The 17281-nt window shown below is 37.9% G+C and overlaps 1 protein-coding gene across 1 annotated transcript; it reads right to left on the bottom strand.

Moving 5' to 3' along the window:
- Window positions 1–606: 606 nt before the first annotated feature.
- LOC149258873 (uncharacterized) lies at window positions 607–17175 on the bottom strand. Its single transcript, XM_089439162.1, has 10 exons — window positions 17155–17175; window positions 2906–3098; window positions 2683–2816; window positions 2482–2594; window positions 2305–2392; window positions 1576–1707; window positions 1310–1465; window positions 1140–1219; window positions 985–1034; window positions 607–898 (listed from the first exon to the last, which is right to left on the bottom strand). Exons 1-10 carry the CDS (start codon window positions 17173–17175, stop codon window positions 768–770), a joined length of 1098 nt encoding a protein of 365 aa, XP_089295288.1. The 3' UTR covers window positions 607–767.
- Between the last annotated feature and the right edge of the window lie 106 nt (window positions 17176–17281).

Here is a 17281-nt window from a genome sequence, read left to right as displayed (position 1 = left end):
AAAAATAATAAATAAATAATTAACTCTATGACCTCAATTTTATTTGAACTAATTGTAATTTTTTATATTAATTTAATTCTTTAATTAATTTTTTATTTTATGTAATTTCATCATATCAAAATATTTAAGTCACTGCATTTTTTTTTATATATTCTGTTTAAGTACATTGGGTTAGAATGTTATTATAAGTATTCTTAATTTCTCAATAAATTGTTATAATAATAGAAAAAATATCATCATCTATTAGTAATACCACCTATAAATATCATCATCTATTCCTAATGCCACAATGTTACTAATACCACGTGTCATTGGTAACCAAAAAAACCCATAAATAACGTTCATACGAAACATGTTCATCTCAAAAAATTAATCCAACAATTTCATTAAACCAACATTTTGAAATAAATCTTGATTTTCGATTGCTAACTATTATTAGAAACATCCTAAATTATTGGGGATGACTTATTTTACTCAAAAGTTTAATTAAAACATTTAAATCCAATGACCGAACACTCTAAGTTACACAAGAACCTTTTCGGAATTTAGGAAAAATCCACCGGAAAAAGGCTTCAATAACCTCAAAAGAAACATGAACTTTAATACCAACTATGGAGACGCCTTTGAAAAGAGTCACAGTCAGAGTCTCTCTTAGCAAAGAATCTACATGCTGGCTAATATTTCTCCAATTTGCTTACCATAAATGAATTAACTTTACCACACCATACTTATTCCTGCAACGCTTTCTATTAGTTTCAGTGGTGGCATCATTTGTGAAGAAACTGATAGTTGTATTGTTGAATCCAGCTTTTGATGTACTCGATTTCCTTTGCTTTCTGTTCTTTAAGCCATTCTGGATCACTTGGCAAAGAAGGAAATAGGTCTAGACAATGGGTTCCTGCCATTCATGATGTATCCACCAGAATTTCAGTCTAGATTTGCTATATGAATATTCAGTCTTTTCGGAATAATATTTGCGCTTACCCTCTTTGGTAGGCAGCGCGACGATACTTTCAGATATATTCTTCACCACACTGCAATTCATCCCGTAAAAAAATGCAAACGATTATAACAGAAGCGCTAAAAGTATAAAGAAGTCTCTCCATGTAAAAACTAATGGCTAATGTCTTGTGAATTACCCCCCACTGCTCCATGGATCCCTCAAACCATTCGAGAAAATGATGTTGCTACCGAAGTGTTTCAGCACCTTTCTTATGTCCTGCGTGCACACAAATTATAACGAATCACATTACAAAAGCTTTAGCCAGATGCATACACATACATATTGATTCGTTAATGTACAACGTACATGGCCGCCATATTCAGTTGTTACCCAGTTGGGCCTGGGAAGCACTCCATATTTCCTTTTGCAATCTTCAGCGTAGGACTTTAGATCAAATATCTTAAGGGGAAACATTGTTTTATTCGGATTCTGGGCAATCGGAAACACCATTTCCGTGCACGTCTACAAAACAGACAGATTATCTCCTCTTAGAGCATGCCTGTAAATTACAATCAGATTATCTCCTCACAGCTTCATATTAAATTTATTAATCATGAAAAACATTCGCAAACCTGCCACAACCATGGGTAAAATTGATCGGTAAAATTAACTGGCAGGCAGAATGGGTAAAGTATTCCGGCTCCGGCTGACACCCGAACCAGAATGTCGGTACCTTTGGGAGCGCTATCGATGACGTTGCATATCTACAGTACCAACGATGTTAATATTCATTTCCGAACAAATCTTCATTTTCCACGGTTGAGAAAAAAGCAAACCTAGAAGCGATTGTGGAAAGAGATATGTGCAAACTTTTTAGATTATTGATATTTAAAAATAAACTTCTATAAATATAAATATATTTAATTTTAAAATTTAATAATATACATTCATTTAATTGAGGTTTTTGTGATTTATATTAATCAAATTTTTGAGACAATTTTTGGGCCTTAATTACATTAAAATTTATTTGTAGAGGTGTTTTGAACCAACAAGTGTGATTCATGGTCAGGGTCAGGACAAGATGAAGAACCAAATCCAGGTATAATAGAGAGATCATTCAAACCATTTTTTCACTACTTAACCTATGCCTAGATCTGGTTCTTCATCTTCTACTGACTATGAACCACACTTGTTGATTTGAAAATAAATTTTGATACAAAAAACCTGTCTCGAAAAATATACATTCATCTTAAATTTTTAAAAATCTCAACAATGCCCATTTATCAAAATCCTAAATTGAGTTATATTTATATTGAAGATAAAATCGATTTGTGGTGGTAATAAAATTATTCACTACTTACGCCTATGACCTCAGCATAGTCGTATTGTGCTGCATGTTCGTAAATACCAATCAGCACATCATGCAAGGCCTTTACATCAGTTACATTGCTGAGAAGCACCACAGAAAGAGAACGATCTGATCAGTGTGGAGTAGAGCAGACGAATAAAATATTTAAATCTAATTTTCTAATTCTTACGTGCAAGTGTTAAATATGTTGGACAAATTTTGGAGGCCTCCGGGCTGAGAAGCAAGTCTGTCCATTTCGCCCCACGAATTCTTAATTGTAGTGTAACAGCTCTCGTTGGCATCCTGTGTTTATTAAACATAGAATCACAGCCATAAGGTCTCAGATAATTGACGATTTGAGCGACAATATTGATGAATGAAAGAAACATACTCTGAAATCCTTTGTAACAACGGCGAGGAAGCTATAGTCAGGAATGAGGTTGTGGAACAACAGAATTGGGGCGGAAGACGCCAGTGCACCTAGTATAATGTGTGGGTACTTCAAACGAAGCCATGCAGCTAACACTGCAATCGCAATGTCATATATTAAAACTAACAATAAAGAGGTGAATTAATAATCGGTTTGAACTACGACATGAAATGAAATGATTTACTTCCTGCATATGATCCGCCAAACACGATCACTGGGCTATTTTCCGCTGATAAATTCTTCTTTAAATCTGTAATCAGAGTCGCGTAATCGGCCAACGCTTGTTCGGAAGTGAGATAGCCATACGTGCTTGTATTGACCACGGGATTGAATGGGTCACCTATTAAATCCGGCTGGGACTCCCCATAATACCGATGCTATATAAAAATACGAAACAAAACGATAGTTTAAGATCGGAGGAAGCATTAAAAGAAAAATTAAAGTATAAACAAAAACGACAAATTAAAATAAGGGAAAGCAGCGGAAATTGTTGCATTTCTCATACCGTTTCTTATTTAGGTTTATTTTTATTAATTTATTTTAACATTGTTGTTAATATTGTTTTTAATTTGTCAAAGATTTGTCCCGTTTATTGTCAAAGATCATATTCATCTACTATTATCGTATGCTTGTTTTATGGAAACGCCGTGTTATCGATTTCAATGATATGATAAGGTGGACCAAATGGCATTACTTTCGCTGGATGAATACCTTTCCACCATGATTTTAATTTATGATTGAAAGCTATGATTTTAATACGGTTGAGATATATTAAATTTTTTTTTCTTAAATTGAAATAAAAATAATTACTTGTTATTATAATAATTTTAAAAAATTATTTATTTATTTAGAATTGACCCAGAAAAAACAAAATTTATGGAATACTTTTATAATTTTCGATTTAATTTCAATACATATTTAAGCCTATACACGTGTTTATTTTAATAGGCTTTTTAGAATTATTATTAATTACATGGCAGAGTCTTCATAAAATATGTCTAAATATTTATAGTAATTATCTTTAAGTTACTTATTTTATTTTAGTTAATTTATCTTATATTAATTACTTAATGAAAATGTTATGTCAACATATGTCATATTGGGCATTTGGTATTGATAAGCCATAACATTTGTACATGGAATTGTAACAAATGCTATTTACAAGTTAAAATTTTTTATGGTAAAATGGGATTGAATCTCTATATTTAAGAATATTGTTACATGTCTTTAAAACAAATATTTGTTTAACTAATCAAAATCATAATATATATATATATATATATATATATTAAAATAAAGTGATAACTTACTTATCCACGATGGGGGTGTCAGAACATGATAGCCACCGGTCACGTGACAGATGTCAGATGTTCATTGTTTAAGGTGAGGGAGGGTAGGGAAACAACCCTCCATCACGCCATAGTTAATTCGCCCAAGTTCGCGTGTGTGAACCGTTCATTTCCTCTGGCTTGCATCAAGGTGATGATGCCGCTCCTCCTCTTGCTATATCCTACTGGTGGCAATTCCCTCTGGTTGTCAAACATTTTTTTTTCAGTTTTATGCGCCTCTCCCTGCTAGCATCCTCTTCGGCGTCTGCTCCAAGGTGGTGGTCTATTCGGTTCGCTACAGGTGTGCCCCAAGCGTCGCCCTCTCACTCACTTCAGTTATCTAAGAAACTTTCCTTCTTCGACCTTCTTTGGTTAAAGCTTCTTTGCTGGTTCTCATCGACTCCTATCGTCATTTCCCTCTGCTCCCAGGGTTCTCTACCTTGGGCACTTGGGGCATGTTTCTCGAGCGACCCGTGTCGAATCTCTAATTCTTGCCTTCGCAATTTTGGGTCTGAGGGTGGTGCAGCTATTCTTGAGGTGGTGCTTCTAGCTATAGGGTGTCTACTACCTCTGGGATTTTTCACCTTCTAGCTCCTCATTTATAGGGATTCTAGTCATAATTCATTCCTCGTGATTCTGCTTCGTCTCACGTGTTACCTTTGTATTTCCTCTCAATTTAGTCTCGGGTGCTTGTTTCTTTATACGCAACTCTCTCCCCGCATGTTTCTATCCTCTCTAGTCTAGTTTGGCTATGCTTGGGTGGTGAATTTAGGGTGGCGGGGATCTTGGCATTAGTTCTCCTTTCTTTGGTATACGGCTAGTCTTGGTTCGTTTTGGGCAAGTGGTATTTATGGGGGAGCCCCTCCTCTCTAGTTCTGCAGGTCCCTTTCATGCTCCATTAAGAAACCCATCCCCCCTCCTCGAACATAATTTCTTTGCCGAAGCCGAAAGGTACTACCCCCACGCTAGGTCTTAGGGTGATGATATTTCTGGTCAGGTGGGAAGGTCCAGGCATAGAGTGAGATGCTCCAGTCATGGGTGTTGTAGCTAGTCAATTTTTTCCATGGTGGGCTACCGCCATCAACTAGCTTCGCAACCCAGTTGTGATGCACGTGTGCATGGTCACGTGCAAAGTCATCTTCGTTGCTTGATAATGCGAGGCCACTCTAATGAAGGACGTTCTTGGTTCACAAGTCAGACGCCTTCTAGGAGTGTAGGTACATTCTTGGAAATTCCTAAATTGCTCCATTTCTTTGCTCATCTGGACGCCTATCGTCAAGCTCGTAGGGAGGAATATGAGGATATCATGGCTAAATTCAAGCATCTTTAGTACTTCCAGTGTCATGTTTGTGAGAGGGTGTTCGTAGTCTCGCACAACCATAATTTCCTAATGGAAAAGGTTGAAAAACTCAAAACCTCGCTCGCTTAGTTTTAGCACCATGTCAACTTCATGTATCACCCCCCCCCCCCCTCACATCCCCAAGGTACTGCGTTGAACAACCCTCCTTCAATTACATCCAACGATTGATTATGTTCACTAGTATGTTTCTTGTTCTATTAGTTTCTGGAATGTGAGGCCTCTAAGCCTCTAGTCCTCTTAGCTGGAAATTTTTCCTTTTGTATGTTGTATGGTCATCACATTGGTCAATAAGCTTGGTCGGGCAAGACCACATGGCTTTTTGATATCCTTGTATATAATTTCTCATTAACAGAAATTTCGACTTACAAAAAAGAAGAAGTGATAATATACTTAATTCTTATGTTTTTTATTTTTTTATTGACTTGGGTAATGTGAGATCTATTATAGAAAAACAATTTTGATGTCTATTATGCATCTTATCCACCTTTACTAGCTACTTAGTTTATATGCATGGGCTATTTTTAGTGAAGCTTGAGGTTTATCTGAAAGATACTACTACTCTTTCCAAAATCTTTGAGTTCTTATTGTTTATTATTTCTTTACTATGTTTTTCATGTACCTATATTTTAAAATGTCTATATATTTAACTAATATGTTAATTTGTCTTAAAATAGTAATAACAACTAAAAATAAAACTATAACTTTGATCATTTTTATGATTTTTTTTCATCTTGATGATTAGAGACGTATGGCAATATAAGTGTTAAGTGTCTTTATGCCTATTATGAATCGATGTTTATTGCATTTTACATGATTTTTAATTTATATAGCTAGACTATTATAATTAAAAAGATAAATAATATATATATATATATATGTGTGTGTGTGTGTGTGTGTGTGAAGTAAATTCATTACTAAGTTTTTTTCAAATAACTATAAGGAAACCACAGATATGGGGGCCTCATGTGGTGACATAAATGGGGCAAGGACTCAAAATTCCCTCTTTCCGCCACTTCCTAAGAATGCCTGTACCTCGAGGCACATTTAAGGGGCCTTGCCTACCAAGGCATGAGGTTGAGGCCCCTTGGAAATCATATCATATATGCATTAGTCATGTCGATCAACTCTCAGACATGTTCTTTATTTTAGGCCAGTGGCTCAACCATGGTGCTCTTCTTCAACACTTCCTTCAACTCTTCTCTTCACCCACCATGCGCCTAAACTCTTACCCAGTTGCTTGGGTGGGTTGTATCCCATCCCTGTCAATGAGTTTCCCCCCCTTTTTTATCACCAAAAAAGTGACCATTTAGCTATTTCCATCTAGGATTATCTAAATGCACCATGTAGTATGGTTTTTACACCTAAAAGCCCACATCCACCTTAGGAAATAATTTAGAAAATAATTTTTCCTAAATTGTTTCTATTTATCCATTTGAAAATAACCCATAAATCCATTTAACTAATTGCTGTTATTTTCATATTTACCCATTTAGTGAAAATAATTAAAAGGGCATAGACTAACTTATAGACGAAATAGCCTTTCTCACCACAATTCACCAAAATATGGCAATACACCAAAATATGGCAATACAGTGTTGGCATTATGTTATCTGGTATGACTGTATGTTACAGATGTTGTACTTGATGGCAACTCCAGTGGTAAGGCTCTCAGTTTGTTGAAAAATTAAGAAGGACGCAGGCAATCGGTTCAGAAAGTGCGTCCCCGCAGGTATACCATGCAGAACCCGCGTCCAGGGTCGCCGGCCAGCCGTTCAGGGGGTGCGCCTACCCAGTGCACACATTTCAAGGCAGAGAAAAGCACGTGGGGGTTTCTTGTGTGGTATCTAGCCGACGGTTTTATGTTTCTATGGTGTCGGCTCGTGGTATTGTTCCATGTTTTGGGGAGGAGCTTGCCTATATAAAGCAAAGGAATTCATTTGGATTGAGCAATCGTCTTGGGTTGAATATCTTATTTGGTGAGATCTAGTCCAGATCTAAGAGGGCGAATCTTCTAATGGACTGTGATCTCTATGGCGCATGATCAGATCTGTAGATCTGACTGTTTGGGTTTGTCCTGAAGCCTTCATATCATTTATATCTAAAGGGTCGCAGGTTCAGTGAAGGGAAAGTGCGCCGGGACGCAGGTACTGTAAAGGGCAAGTGCGCCGAGACGCAGCACAGTAGAGAGAGACCTGCGTGGGGACACAGGGCGATCAAGGTTCAGGTGCGTCTCTGAAGCAGAAGGACGCGGCGCGATAGTGTTTTCAGGTGCGTCTCTGTAGCGAAAGACGCGGCGCGATAGTATCTTTGGGTGCGTCCCTAAAGCAACAGAACGCAGAGCAGTCAAAGGAACAGTGCGTGGGCACGTAACGGAGTAGAAGGATATCTGCGTGTGGACGCAGAGTAGCAGAAGGTTAACGGCGTCTGGTCGCAGGCCACAGAAAGAAAAAACTACGTCTCTGTTTTAAGATGTTCTGTTGATTGAATTTCTCTATTGATAAGGTGTTCTGGGTTAGTTCTGTTGTTGCTGATATGATATCTGTAGTGATCTATATATGTTATGTACTTGTTGATCATCTGATGCTTTATGAAAAGAAGTAGGGGGTTGTAGCTCCCTTCCAGGAGTAGACTGGAAAACGAGAGAGAGAGAGAGTTGTAGCTCTCTGCAGGTTGCAGCCTGCATACTGGTAAAGGACTGCACCAGTACAAAATCATTGTAAAAGAAGTTTCTAAATTGAAAGAAGATAGAGACATATTGCAGCAGGTGGTTTTCACCCACATTGGGTTTCCACCTTACATCTTGTGTTCTTTGGTGTGACTATCTGTTTTTCATGCTCATTATTTTATGGTACTGACATGCTAAAATAATTCAAAGATCAAATAAGGAAGATTTATTAAATTGCTAGATAATACTGATTCACCCCCCCTCTCAGTATTATTTCCAACAATTGGTATCAGAGCAGGTCCTTCAGAGAAGCTTGATCGCTTGAAGGTAGATCGTTCATCATGAGCAACTACGAGAGAGAAGCATCAATCAGGCCACCGATTTTTGATGGGACAAACTTCAATTATTGGAAGGTAAGAGTTACTGCATATCTTCAATCTCTTGGTACAGAAGTTTGGGACATTGTAGAAACAGGCTATGCTTTTCCTTCAGCTACTCCTACAGATCCAGCTGAGAAAAAGAAGTATGAAACAAATGCAAAAGCAGTCAGTACTCTATTAGGAAGTATATCCCAAACAGAATTCATGAAGGTAATGCACTTCAAATCAGCAAAAGAGATATGGGACAAAATGGTCACGAGCTATGAAGGAGATGAACAGGTAAAACAAGCTAAACTTCAAACTCTCAGGATTCAATATGAGACTCTCAAGATGTATAATGATGAAAGTGTGGCTAATTATTTTCTTCGGGTAGATGAGATTGTTAATTGTATGAAAAATTTGGGTGAAGAAATAAAAGAGGCTATAGTAGTTCAAAAGATTCTAAGATCATTATCCCCCAAGTTTGAATCTAAAGTATCTGCAATAGAAGAAAAGGAAAATCTTCGTGTTCTCACTATGTCTCAGCTACATGGAATTCTAACTGCTTATGAAATGAGAAAGGGAGGTCCATCAGACAGAAGGGAAGCTGCTTTTAAGGCATCAGGCAAAGAAGATTACTATGAAGCAAGCCATGTTCCAGAAGAAGAGGAAGAAGAATCAAATTTTGTCAGAAATCTTCAAAGGGGTTCTGGAAGGTTCAGAGGTAAGCTACCTTTCAAATGCTTTGCTTGTGGAAGAGTAGGTCATTATGCTGCAAAATGTCCTTATAAGGATAAAGGAAAGGAACCTGCTAGATGGAACAAGAAACAAAGTGCAAATAAGAAAAGCTACTACACCCATGAAGATAGTGATGGTTTATCAAACAATGATGAAGATGAACAAGGTAATAAATATAAGTTGTTAATGGCATTTGAAGATGATGATTATGAGGATGCTGTAGATGTGAATAACCTCTATGATGAAATTACTAGACTCAAGAGATGTATAGAAGAAAAGAATGTGATCATTGATATTCTACAATTTCAAATTGATGAAAAAGAAAAACATCTTGAAAAACTAGAAGGTGAAATTGTTGGTCTCAGAAAAGAAATTGAGAAAACAAAAGCTATTAATCTTAAGTTTGTCAAAGGATCTGAAACTTTGGATGAGATTATCAATGTGCAGCGGTCTCCTCTAAACAAGACAGGTTTAGGTTACAATGGAGAAACCTCTCAAGCATCCACCTCAAAAAGTTATCTTGATGCGGCAAGAAGAAATGAGCAGAAGAACAATGAAGATAATCAGGTAAAGCAGGGACAAAATACAAACAGAAACTATCAGGGGCAATCCATCTTAAGGGTGAACAAAAGCTACAACCAGCCACAGGTAAAATCTTCTCAGTTTGGTTCAAGAATAGATGAAAATAGAAGTTACAATCAGTTGGCAGGTAGATTCAATAACCGCAGAAGCTTCTTCAATGGACAATGCTTTTCTTGCCATAATTTTGGTCACAAAGCAGCTCAATGTGTTGCATATAAAACAATCATGACTAGGGAAGCTCAAAAACAAAGAAGTATGACAGGAATGACAAAAAGGACCTATAACAACTTTTTGGTTCTTGAAAATGAAGTCGAATGTTCTATTTGCAATAACTTTGGTCATGAAGAATCTGAATGCAGGAGCAGGTTTCAGCAGAAAAAGGAGCAAGCCTCAAACACCAAAACATGGAGAATAAAGGAACCTCAAACAGAAAGATGTGGAATAGCATTTTATGCAGAGGGACAGGAAAATCTATGGTACATTGACAGTGGATGTTCGAAGCATATGACAGGTGATAAAGAAAAACTTGAATCTTATTTTGTTCTAGAAAAAGGAAAGAAAGTCTCTTTTGGAAACGATACTCCTGCAACTATAAAAGGAAAAGGCATTGCTCAGTTAAAAGGAAAGGTCAAAGCTGGAAATGTTTTGTATGTTGATGGATTGAAGCATAATCTTCTAAGTGTCAGCCAGATGTGTGATCAAAGAACCGAGATTTTTTCAGATCGAATGGATGTCTTGTTCGTGATCTTGATACAGGTAAAACAGTACTCAAAGGCAAAAGAACTCCAAATAATCTGTACATATTTGAAGAAGGACAACAACAATGCTATCTAAGCAAGGATGAAGAGCACTGGTTATGGCATCGAAGGTTGGGACATCTAAGCTTCTCACAAATAAGGAAAGCATGCAAATATCAGGCAGTTCGCGATCTTCCAGATATCAAAATTCCTGACAACACCATATGCAGATCATGTCAGTTTGGAAAACAAACCAGGACTAACTTTCCAGAGAAAGAAGGATCAGCTAGCATGCCTCTTGAGCTAGTACATACAGATACATGTGGTCCATTCAGGAAAAGAACACCTAGAGGAGAGGAATACTTGATATTATTTATTGACGATTTCTCCAGGTTTGTCTGGTTAGGACTTATGAAGCACAAAGATGAAGCATTCGAAAAATTCAAATCCTTCAAAGCCTTGGTTGAAAATGAATCAGGTCACAAAATTAAGTGCCTCAGATCCGACAGAGGTGGGGAATTTACTTCAAATGAATTTTTCGATTTCTGTGATGAACATGGGATAAGGAGAGAATTCTCTACAGCTAGAACTCCTCAGCAAAATGGAGTTGTTGAAAGAATGAACAGAACAATCCAACAAATGGCTCGTGCTATGCTTGATGAATCAGGAACTCCCGCAACTTTCTGGGGTGAAGCTGCACATGCTGTGGTTGTTATTCTCAACAAAACAAATGTCCGGGTGAACAGCACTCAAACTCCTCATGAGCTTTGGAGTGGCAGGACTCCTTCGGTAAAGCACTTCAAAATCTTTGGGAGCAAATGCTATATCAAGAATACTGATGAGCAGCTTGGCAAACTTGAACCTAGAGCAGATGAAGGCATTCTTCTTGGCTATTCTCCACATAGCAAAGCATACAAATGCTACAATAAAAGACTTGGCAGAATTGTTGACAGCATTGATGTAGTGGTTGATGAGAAGGGATATATTCCTAGGCAAGTACATCATGAAGATATAGAAGAAGATGAAGGCTACCCTCAAAGACAGAATAATGAAGAAGAAGAACCCCAAGGAGAAGCTCAAGAAGAACCAGAGGAGCAGACAAGAATAGAAGAGAAAACTCCATCCAGATATGTTCAGAAGAATCACCCAGAATCTCAGATTGTGGGGCAGAAAGAAGCAGGTGTACAAACAAGAAGAACAGTTGCAGAAGCCTCAAGCTATTTGGCATTACTCTCCTCTACTGAACCACAAAATGTGAAAGAAGCATGCAAAGATGAATGTTGGGTGAAAGCAATGGATGAAGAACTTGAGCAAATCGAAAAGAACAACACTTGGGAGCTGGTTCCTAGACCAAAGGATAAGAATGTTATCGGAACAAAATGGGTCTTCAAAAATAAATTGAATGAAAATGGAGAAGTAATTAGAAACAAAGCCAGACTTGTTTGTAAAGGGTATGCGCAGCAAGAAGGAATAGACTTTGAAGAAACTTTTGCTCCTGTTGCAAGACTTGAGGCCATCCGAATGTTCCTTGCTCTCTCAAGTTTTCAAAACTTCAAAGTATTTCAAATGGACGTGAAATCAGCCTTTCTGAATGGAGACTTGGAAGAAGAAGTCTACATTGAACAGCCAGATGGGTTCATTCTTGGAAATGATCCAAATCTTGTATGTCGATTGAAAAAGGCTCTCTATGGTCTCAAACAAGCTCCAAGGGCTTGGTACTACCGGTTGGACAAATATCTTCATCAACAAGGTTTCTCAAAAGGTTCAGCAGATAGCAATATGTATATAAAAGTTGAAAATGACAAATTGCTAATACTTGTTGTGTATGTAGATGACATTATTTTTGGCAGCAATGAAGAAGCTATGAGTCAAAGCTTTGCCTCGGTCATGCAGAAAGAATTTGAAATGTCCTTGCTAGGAGAACTGACATATTTCCTTGGTTTGCAAATCCAACAAAAGGAAGGAGGAATCTTTTTATCTCAAACCAAGTATCTCAAGCAGATTTTGAAGAAATATGGCATGGAAGATGCAAAACCAGTATGTACACCCATGGTCACAGGATGTAGTCTCATTGCAAATGATGAATCTTCAGCAGTACATCAACCAACCTACAGATCTATGATTGGAAGTTTACTATATTTGACAGGTACCCGACCGGACATCATGCATGCAGTTGGAATAGTTGGAAGATTTCAGGCAAATCCGAAGGAGACTCATCTTCAGGCAGTAAAGAGAATTTTCAAATATCTTCAAGGGACTCAAAATTATGGCTTATGGTATCCTAGAGATACAGATCTTACTCTTCATGCTTATACAGATGCAGATTGGGCCGGAAGCGTGGATGACAGGAAAAGCACAAGTGGTGGTGCGTTCTTTATGGGTTCCAGACTGGTATCTTGGTTCAGCAAGAAACAGAGTTCCATTGCCTTATCTACAGCTGAAGCAGAATATGTTGCTGCTGCATCTTGTTGCACCCAACTCCTTTGGATGATGCAGACTTTGCAGGATTTTCAAATCACTTGTACTCCACCAATCCCCATCTTATGTGATAATACAAGTGCAATCAGCATCTCAAAGAACCCTGTTATGCATTCAAAAACCAAGCACATACCAATCAAGTACCATTTTCTCCGGGAACAAGTGCTTGAACAGAAAGTCAAGTTGGAGTATGTTCCTTCCAAGGAACAAGTTGCTGATATTCTCACCAAACCATTGCCCAGGGACACATTTGAATACCTCAGGCAAAAGCTAGGGGTTGTTGATGCATCATCTTATTGTTGAACATCTTCTTATTGGTGGTACAAGGCTCAGGGGGAGCACATAATGCATTGTTGGCATTATGGAGAAGGAGATCTTGGAAATAGCTGCAATATGTCTCTATCTCTTTCATGGTGGATTTCTGGTTATTTGTTGCAGATCTGGAGGAGCATGAGCTAAGGGGGAGCATACCCTTTGCCCTTGATGTCAAAGGGGGAGAATGAAGCTGAAGCTTGTAAGGTTGAGGTTGCCAGGTTGAGGTTGCCATCAAGTCCAAAGGGGGAGATTGTTGGCATTATGTTATCTGGTATGACTGTATGTTACAGATGTTGTACTTGATGGCAACTCCAGTGGTAAGGCTCTCAGTTTGTTGAAAAATTAAGAAGGACGCAGGTAATCGGTTCAGAAAGTGCGTCCCCGCAGGTATACCATGCAGAACCCGCATCCAGGGTCGCCGGCCAGCCGTTCAGGGGGTGCGTCTACCCAGTGCACACATTTCAAGGCAGAGAAAAGCACGTGGGGGTTTCTTGTGTGGTATCTAGCCGACGATTTTATGTTTCTATGGTGTCGGCTCGTGGTATTGTTCCATGTTTTGGGGAGGAGCTTGCCTATATAAAGCAAAGGAATTCATTTGGATTGAGCAATCGTCTTGGGTTGAATATCTTATTTGGTGAGATCTAGTCCAGATCTAAGAGGGCGAATCTTCTAATGGACTGTGATCTCTATGGCGCATGATCAGATATGTAGATCTGACTGTTTGGGTTTGTCCTGAAGCCTTCATATCATTTATATCTAAAGGGTCGCAGGTTCAGTGAAGGGAAAGTGCGCCGGGACGCAGGTACTGTAAAGGGCAAGTGCGCCGAGACGCAGCACAGTAGAGAGAGACCTGCGTGGGGACGCAGGGCGATCAAGGTTCAGGTGTGTCTCTGAAGCAGAAGGACGCGGCGCGATAGTGTTTTCAGGTGCGTCTCTGTAGCGAAAGACGCGGCGCGATAGTATCTTTGGGTGCGTCCCTGAAGCAACAGAACGCAGAGCAGTCAAAGGAACAGTGCGTGGGCATGCAGCGGAGCAGAAGGATATCTGCGTGTGGACGCAGAGTAGCAGAAGGTTAACGGCGTCTGGTCGCAGGCCACAGAAAGAAAAAACTGCGTCTCTGTTTTAAGATGTTCTGTTGATTGAATTTCTCTATTGATAAGGTGTTCTGGGTTAGTTCTGTTGTTGCTGATCTGATATCTGTAGTGATCTATATATGTTATGTACTTGTTGATTATCTGATGCTTTATGAAAAGAAGTAGGGGGTTGTAGCTCCCTTCCAGGAGTAGACTGGAAAACGAGAGAGAGAGAGAGTTGTAGCTCTCTGCAGGTTGCAGCCTGCATACTGGTAAAGGACTGCACCAGTACAAAATCATTGTAAAAGAAGTTTCTAAATTGAAAGAAGATAGAGACATATTGCAGCAGGTGGTTTTCACCCACATTGGGTTTCCACCTTACATCTTGTGTTCTTTGGTGTGACTATCTGTTTTTCATGCTCATTATTTTATGGTACTGACATGCTAAAATAATTCAAAGATCAAATAAGGAAGATTTATTAAATTGCTAGATAATACTGATTCACCCCCCCTCTCAGTATTATTTCCAACATACAGTTCCAGGATTTTTTGTTACTTAAAATACATTTTTGAATGCATAAATGGATTTAGCAACCAGAAAAACCCATGGGGCACTTGAATTATTCATATGAAACTATTTAAACTCATTTTTTTTAAAATATCTGTTCGATTTTGATTGAAATTAACCAAAAAAATGTCGTGAAAAAGGTCATTTCATCTTTAAGTTAGACTACACCTAATTAAGTATTTTTGCTCATCCATAGAAATAATTAAATAAGTGATTATGTATTTATTATTCCTTAATAATTACATTTTTGAATGCATAAATGGATTTAGCAACCAGAAAAACTCATGGGGCACTTGAATTGTTCATATGAAACCATCTAAACCCAATTTTCTTTTAAATATCTATTTGATTTTGATTGAAATTAACCAAAAAAATGTCGTGAAAAAGGTCATTTCGTCTATAAGTTAGTATACATATAATTAAGTATTTTCGCTCATCCATAGGAATAATTAAATAAGTCTTTATCTATTTATTATTCCTTAATAATTACAATTTCTCCTATGAAAAACTATTCATATGAAGCCATTTAAACTCAATTTTTTTTAAAATATCTGTTCGATTTTGATTGAAATTAACCAAAAAAAATGTCGTGAAAATGGTCATTTCATATATAAGTTAGACTACACCTAATTAAGTATCTTCGCTCATCCACAAGAATAATTAAATAAGTCATTATGTATTTATTATTCCTTAATAATTACAATTTCTCCCATGAAATAATTATTAAATCATTGGGGATTTTCGCAGTGCATTAAATTAGATATCATTTTTTGGGATTCAACTGCGTTAAGTAAGTCATTCATCTATGACCATTTCCATGAGAGGTAGTCATAACTGACTAATTTCTCATGACTTTAATAATCCACCTAGACTAATTTCTCATGATTTTGAATAGTCGACTTAGCACTCCTTGAATCAGGTGATGCTCACAGGGGTGAAGAATTGGGATTGAAACTAATGAAATAAATCACATAGCGTCAATCATCACTTCCAGCGATTGCACTCGGTAACCAGGACATCCCGGGAGGTCACCCATCCCAAATCGCCTTTGGCTCAAGCGCGCTTAACTGTGGATTTTTCCCCACAACCAAGCCTAGTTGGCTTGTTAACCCATTTTCAAAACCTTAGCAAGTATTGTGCCTCATGAACCATTCTAGTAGAGTAGAGTGAAGGGAACTCTACTTGAATGGTTCATGAGGCACAATACTTGCTAAGGTTTTGCAAATGGGGTAGCAAGCTAAGTGGGCTTGATTGTGGGGAAAACTCCATAGTTAAGCGCTCTTGAGCTAGAGGTGATCTAGGATGGGTGACCTCCCGAGAAGTCCTGGTTACCGGGTGCAATCCCCGGAAGTGATTATTGAAGCTATGTGATTTATTTCACTAGTTTCAATCCCACTTATTCAACCCCGTGATCATCACCTGATGCAATAAGTGCTAAGTGGACTATTCAAAATCATGATAAATTAGTCAGTTACGACTACCTCTCATGGAAATGGTCATAGATGAATGACTTACTTAACGTAGTCGAATCCTAAAAAATGATATCATATAATGCACTGCAAAAATCCCAAATACTTAATTCAAAAGAATGAAGGGAACTCTACTTGAATGGTTCATGAGGCACAATACTTGCTAAGGTTTTGCAAATGGGGTAGCAAGCTAAGTTGGCTTGATTGTGGGGAAAACTCCACAGTTAAGCGCGCTTGCACCAAAGGCGATTTGGGATAGGTGACCTCTTGGGAAGTCTTGTTTACTAGGTTCATGCCCCGGAAGTGATGATTGACACTATGTGATTTATTTCACTAGTTTCAATCCCACTTCTTCACCCCTGTGAGCATCCCCTGATGCAATGAGTGCTAAGTGGACTATTCAAAATCATGAGAAATTAGTCAGTTACGACTACCTCAGGGAAATGGTCATAGATGAATGACTTACTTAATGCAGTTGAATCCCAAACAATGATATCTAATATTATATCATTATTAATAATTATTTATAAATCAATTTGACCATATCTACTTAAATTAATTAAATAATAATATTTTTTTTTTTTTTTGACAAGATCGGCTGCTATATATTGATTGAAAAAGGGAATAAGGCATGAAGCCATACATAGATTGCTTCGAGAGCATTACAAATCCAAGGAGAAAGCATGAGGTTCCTATCCTTGAATTGATTTCTATAACTTCTAGCTAAAAAACATCTATTGCTACTATAAATTCGGACATACTGGTGGCACCAAAACTTGCATTTACAGCACATAGTTAATCAATGTCAATACGACTGATCTTTCTCGCTGTGGAATCCTCTGGGTTCTGGTCTGCTTCCATTGACTTTGCACTTGAGGATGTTGATTT

The sequence above is a fragment of the Pinus tabuliformis genome, chromosome 6 (genome assembly GCF_031772625.1).
Source record: "Pinus tabuliformis cultivar Carrire ecotype Pingquan chromosome 6, CPIR1, whole genome shotgun sequence".
In the NCBI taxonomy this organism is placed as follows: Eukaryota; Viridiplantae; Streptophyta; class Pinopsida; order Pinales; family Pinaceae; genus Pinus; species Pinus tabuliformis.
Note: the sequence above shows the minus strand (reverse complement) of the source record. Positions and strands in the feature narration are given on the sequence as shown.

What these genes read in the sequence shown, in the direction of transcription:
- LOC149258873 (XM_089439162.1), bottom strand. Translation starts at nt 17,175, where the DNA reads ATGCAAGTTTTGGTGCCACCA. An exon ending in TGCAAGTTTTGGTGCCACCA is followed by an intron (nt 3,099 to 17,154) that starts GTATGTCCGAAT and finishes ATTTTTATATAG; the next exon opens with CATCGGTATTATGGGGAGTC. An exon ending in TTTACCCATGGTTGTGGCAG is followed by an intron (nt 1,466 to 1,575) that starts GTTTGCGAATGT and finishes TCTGTTTTGTAG; the next exon opens with ACGTGCACGGAAATGGTGTT.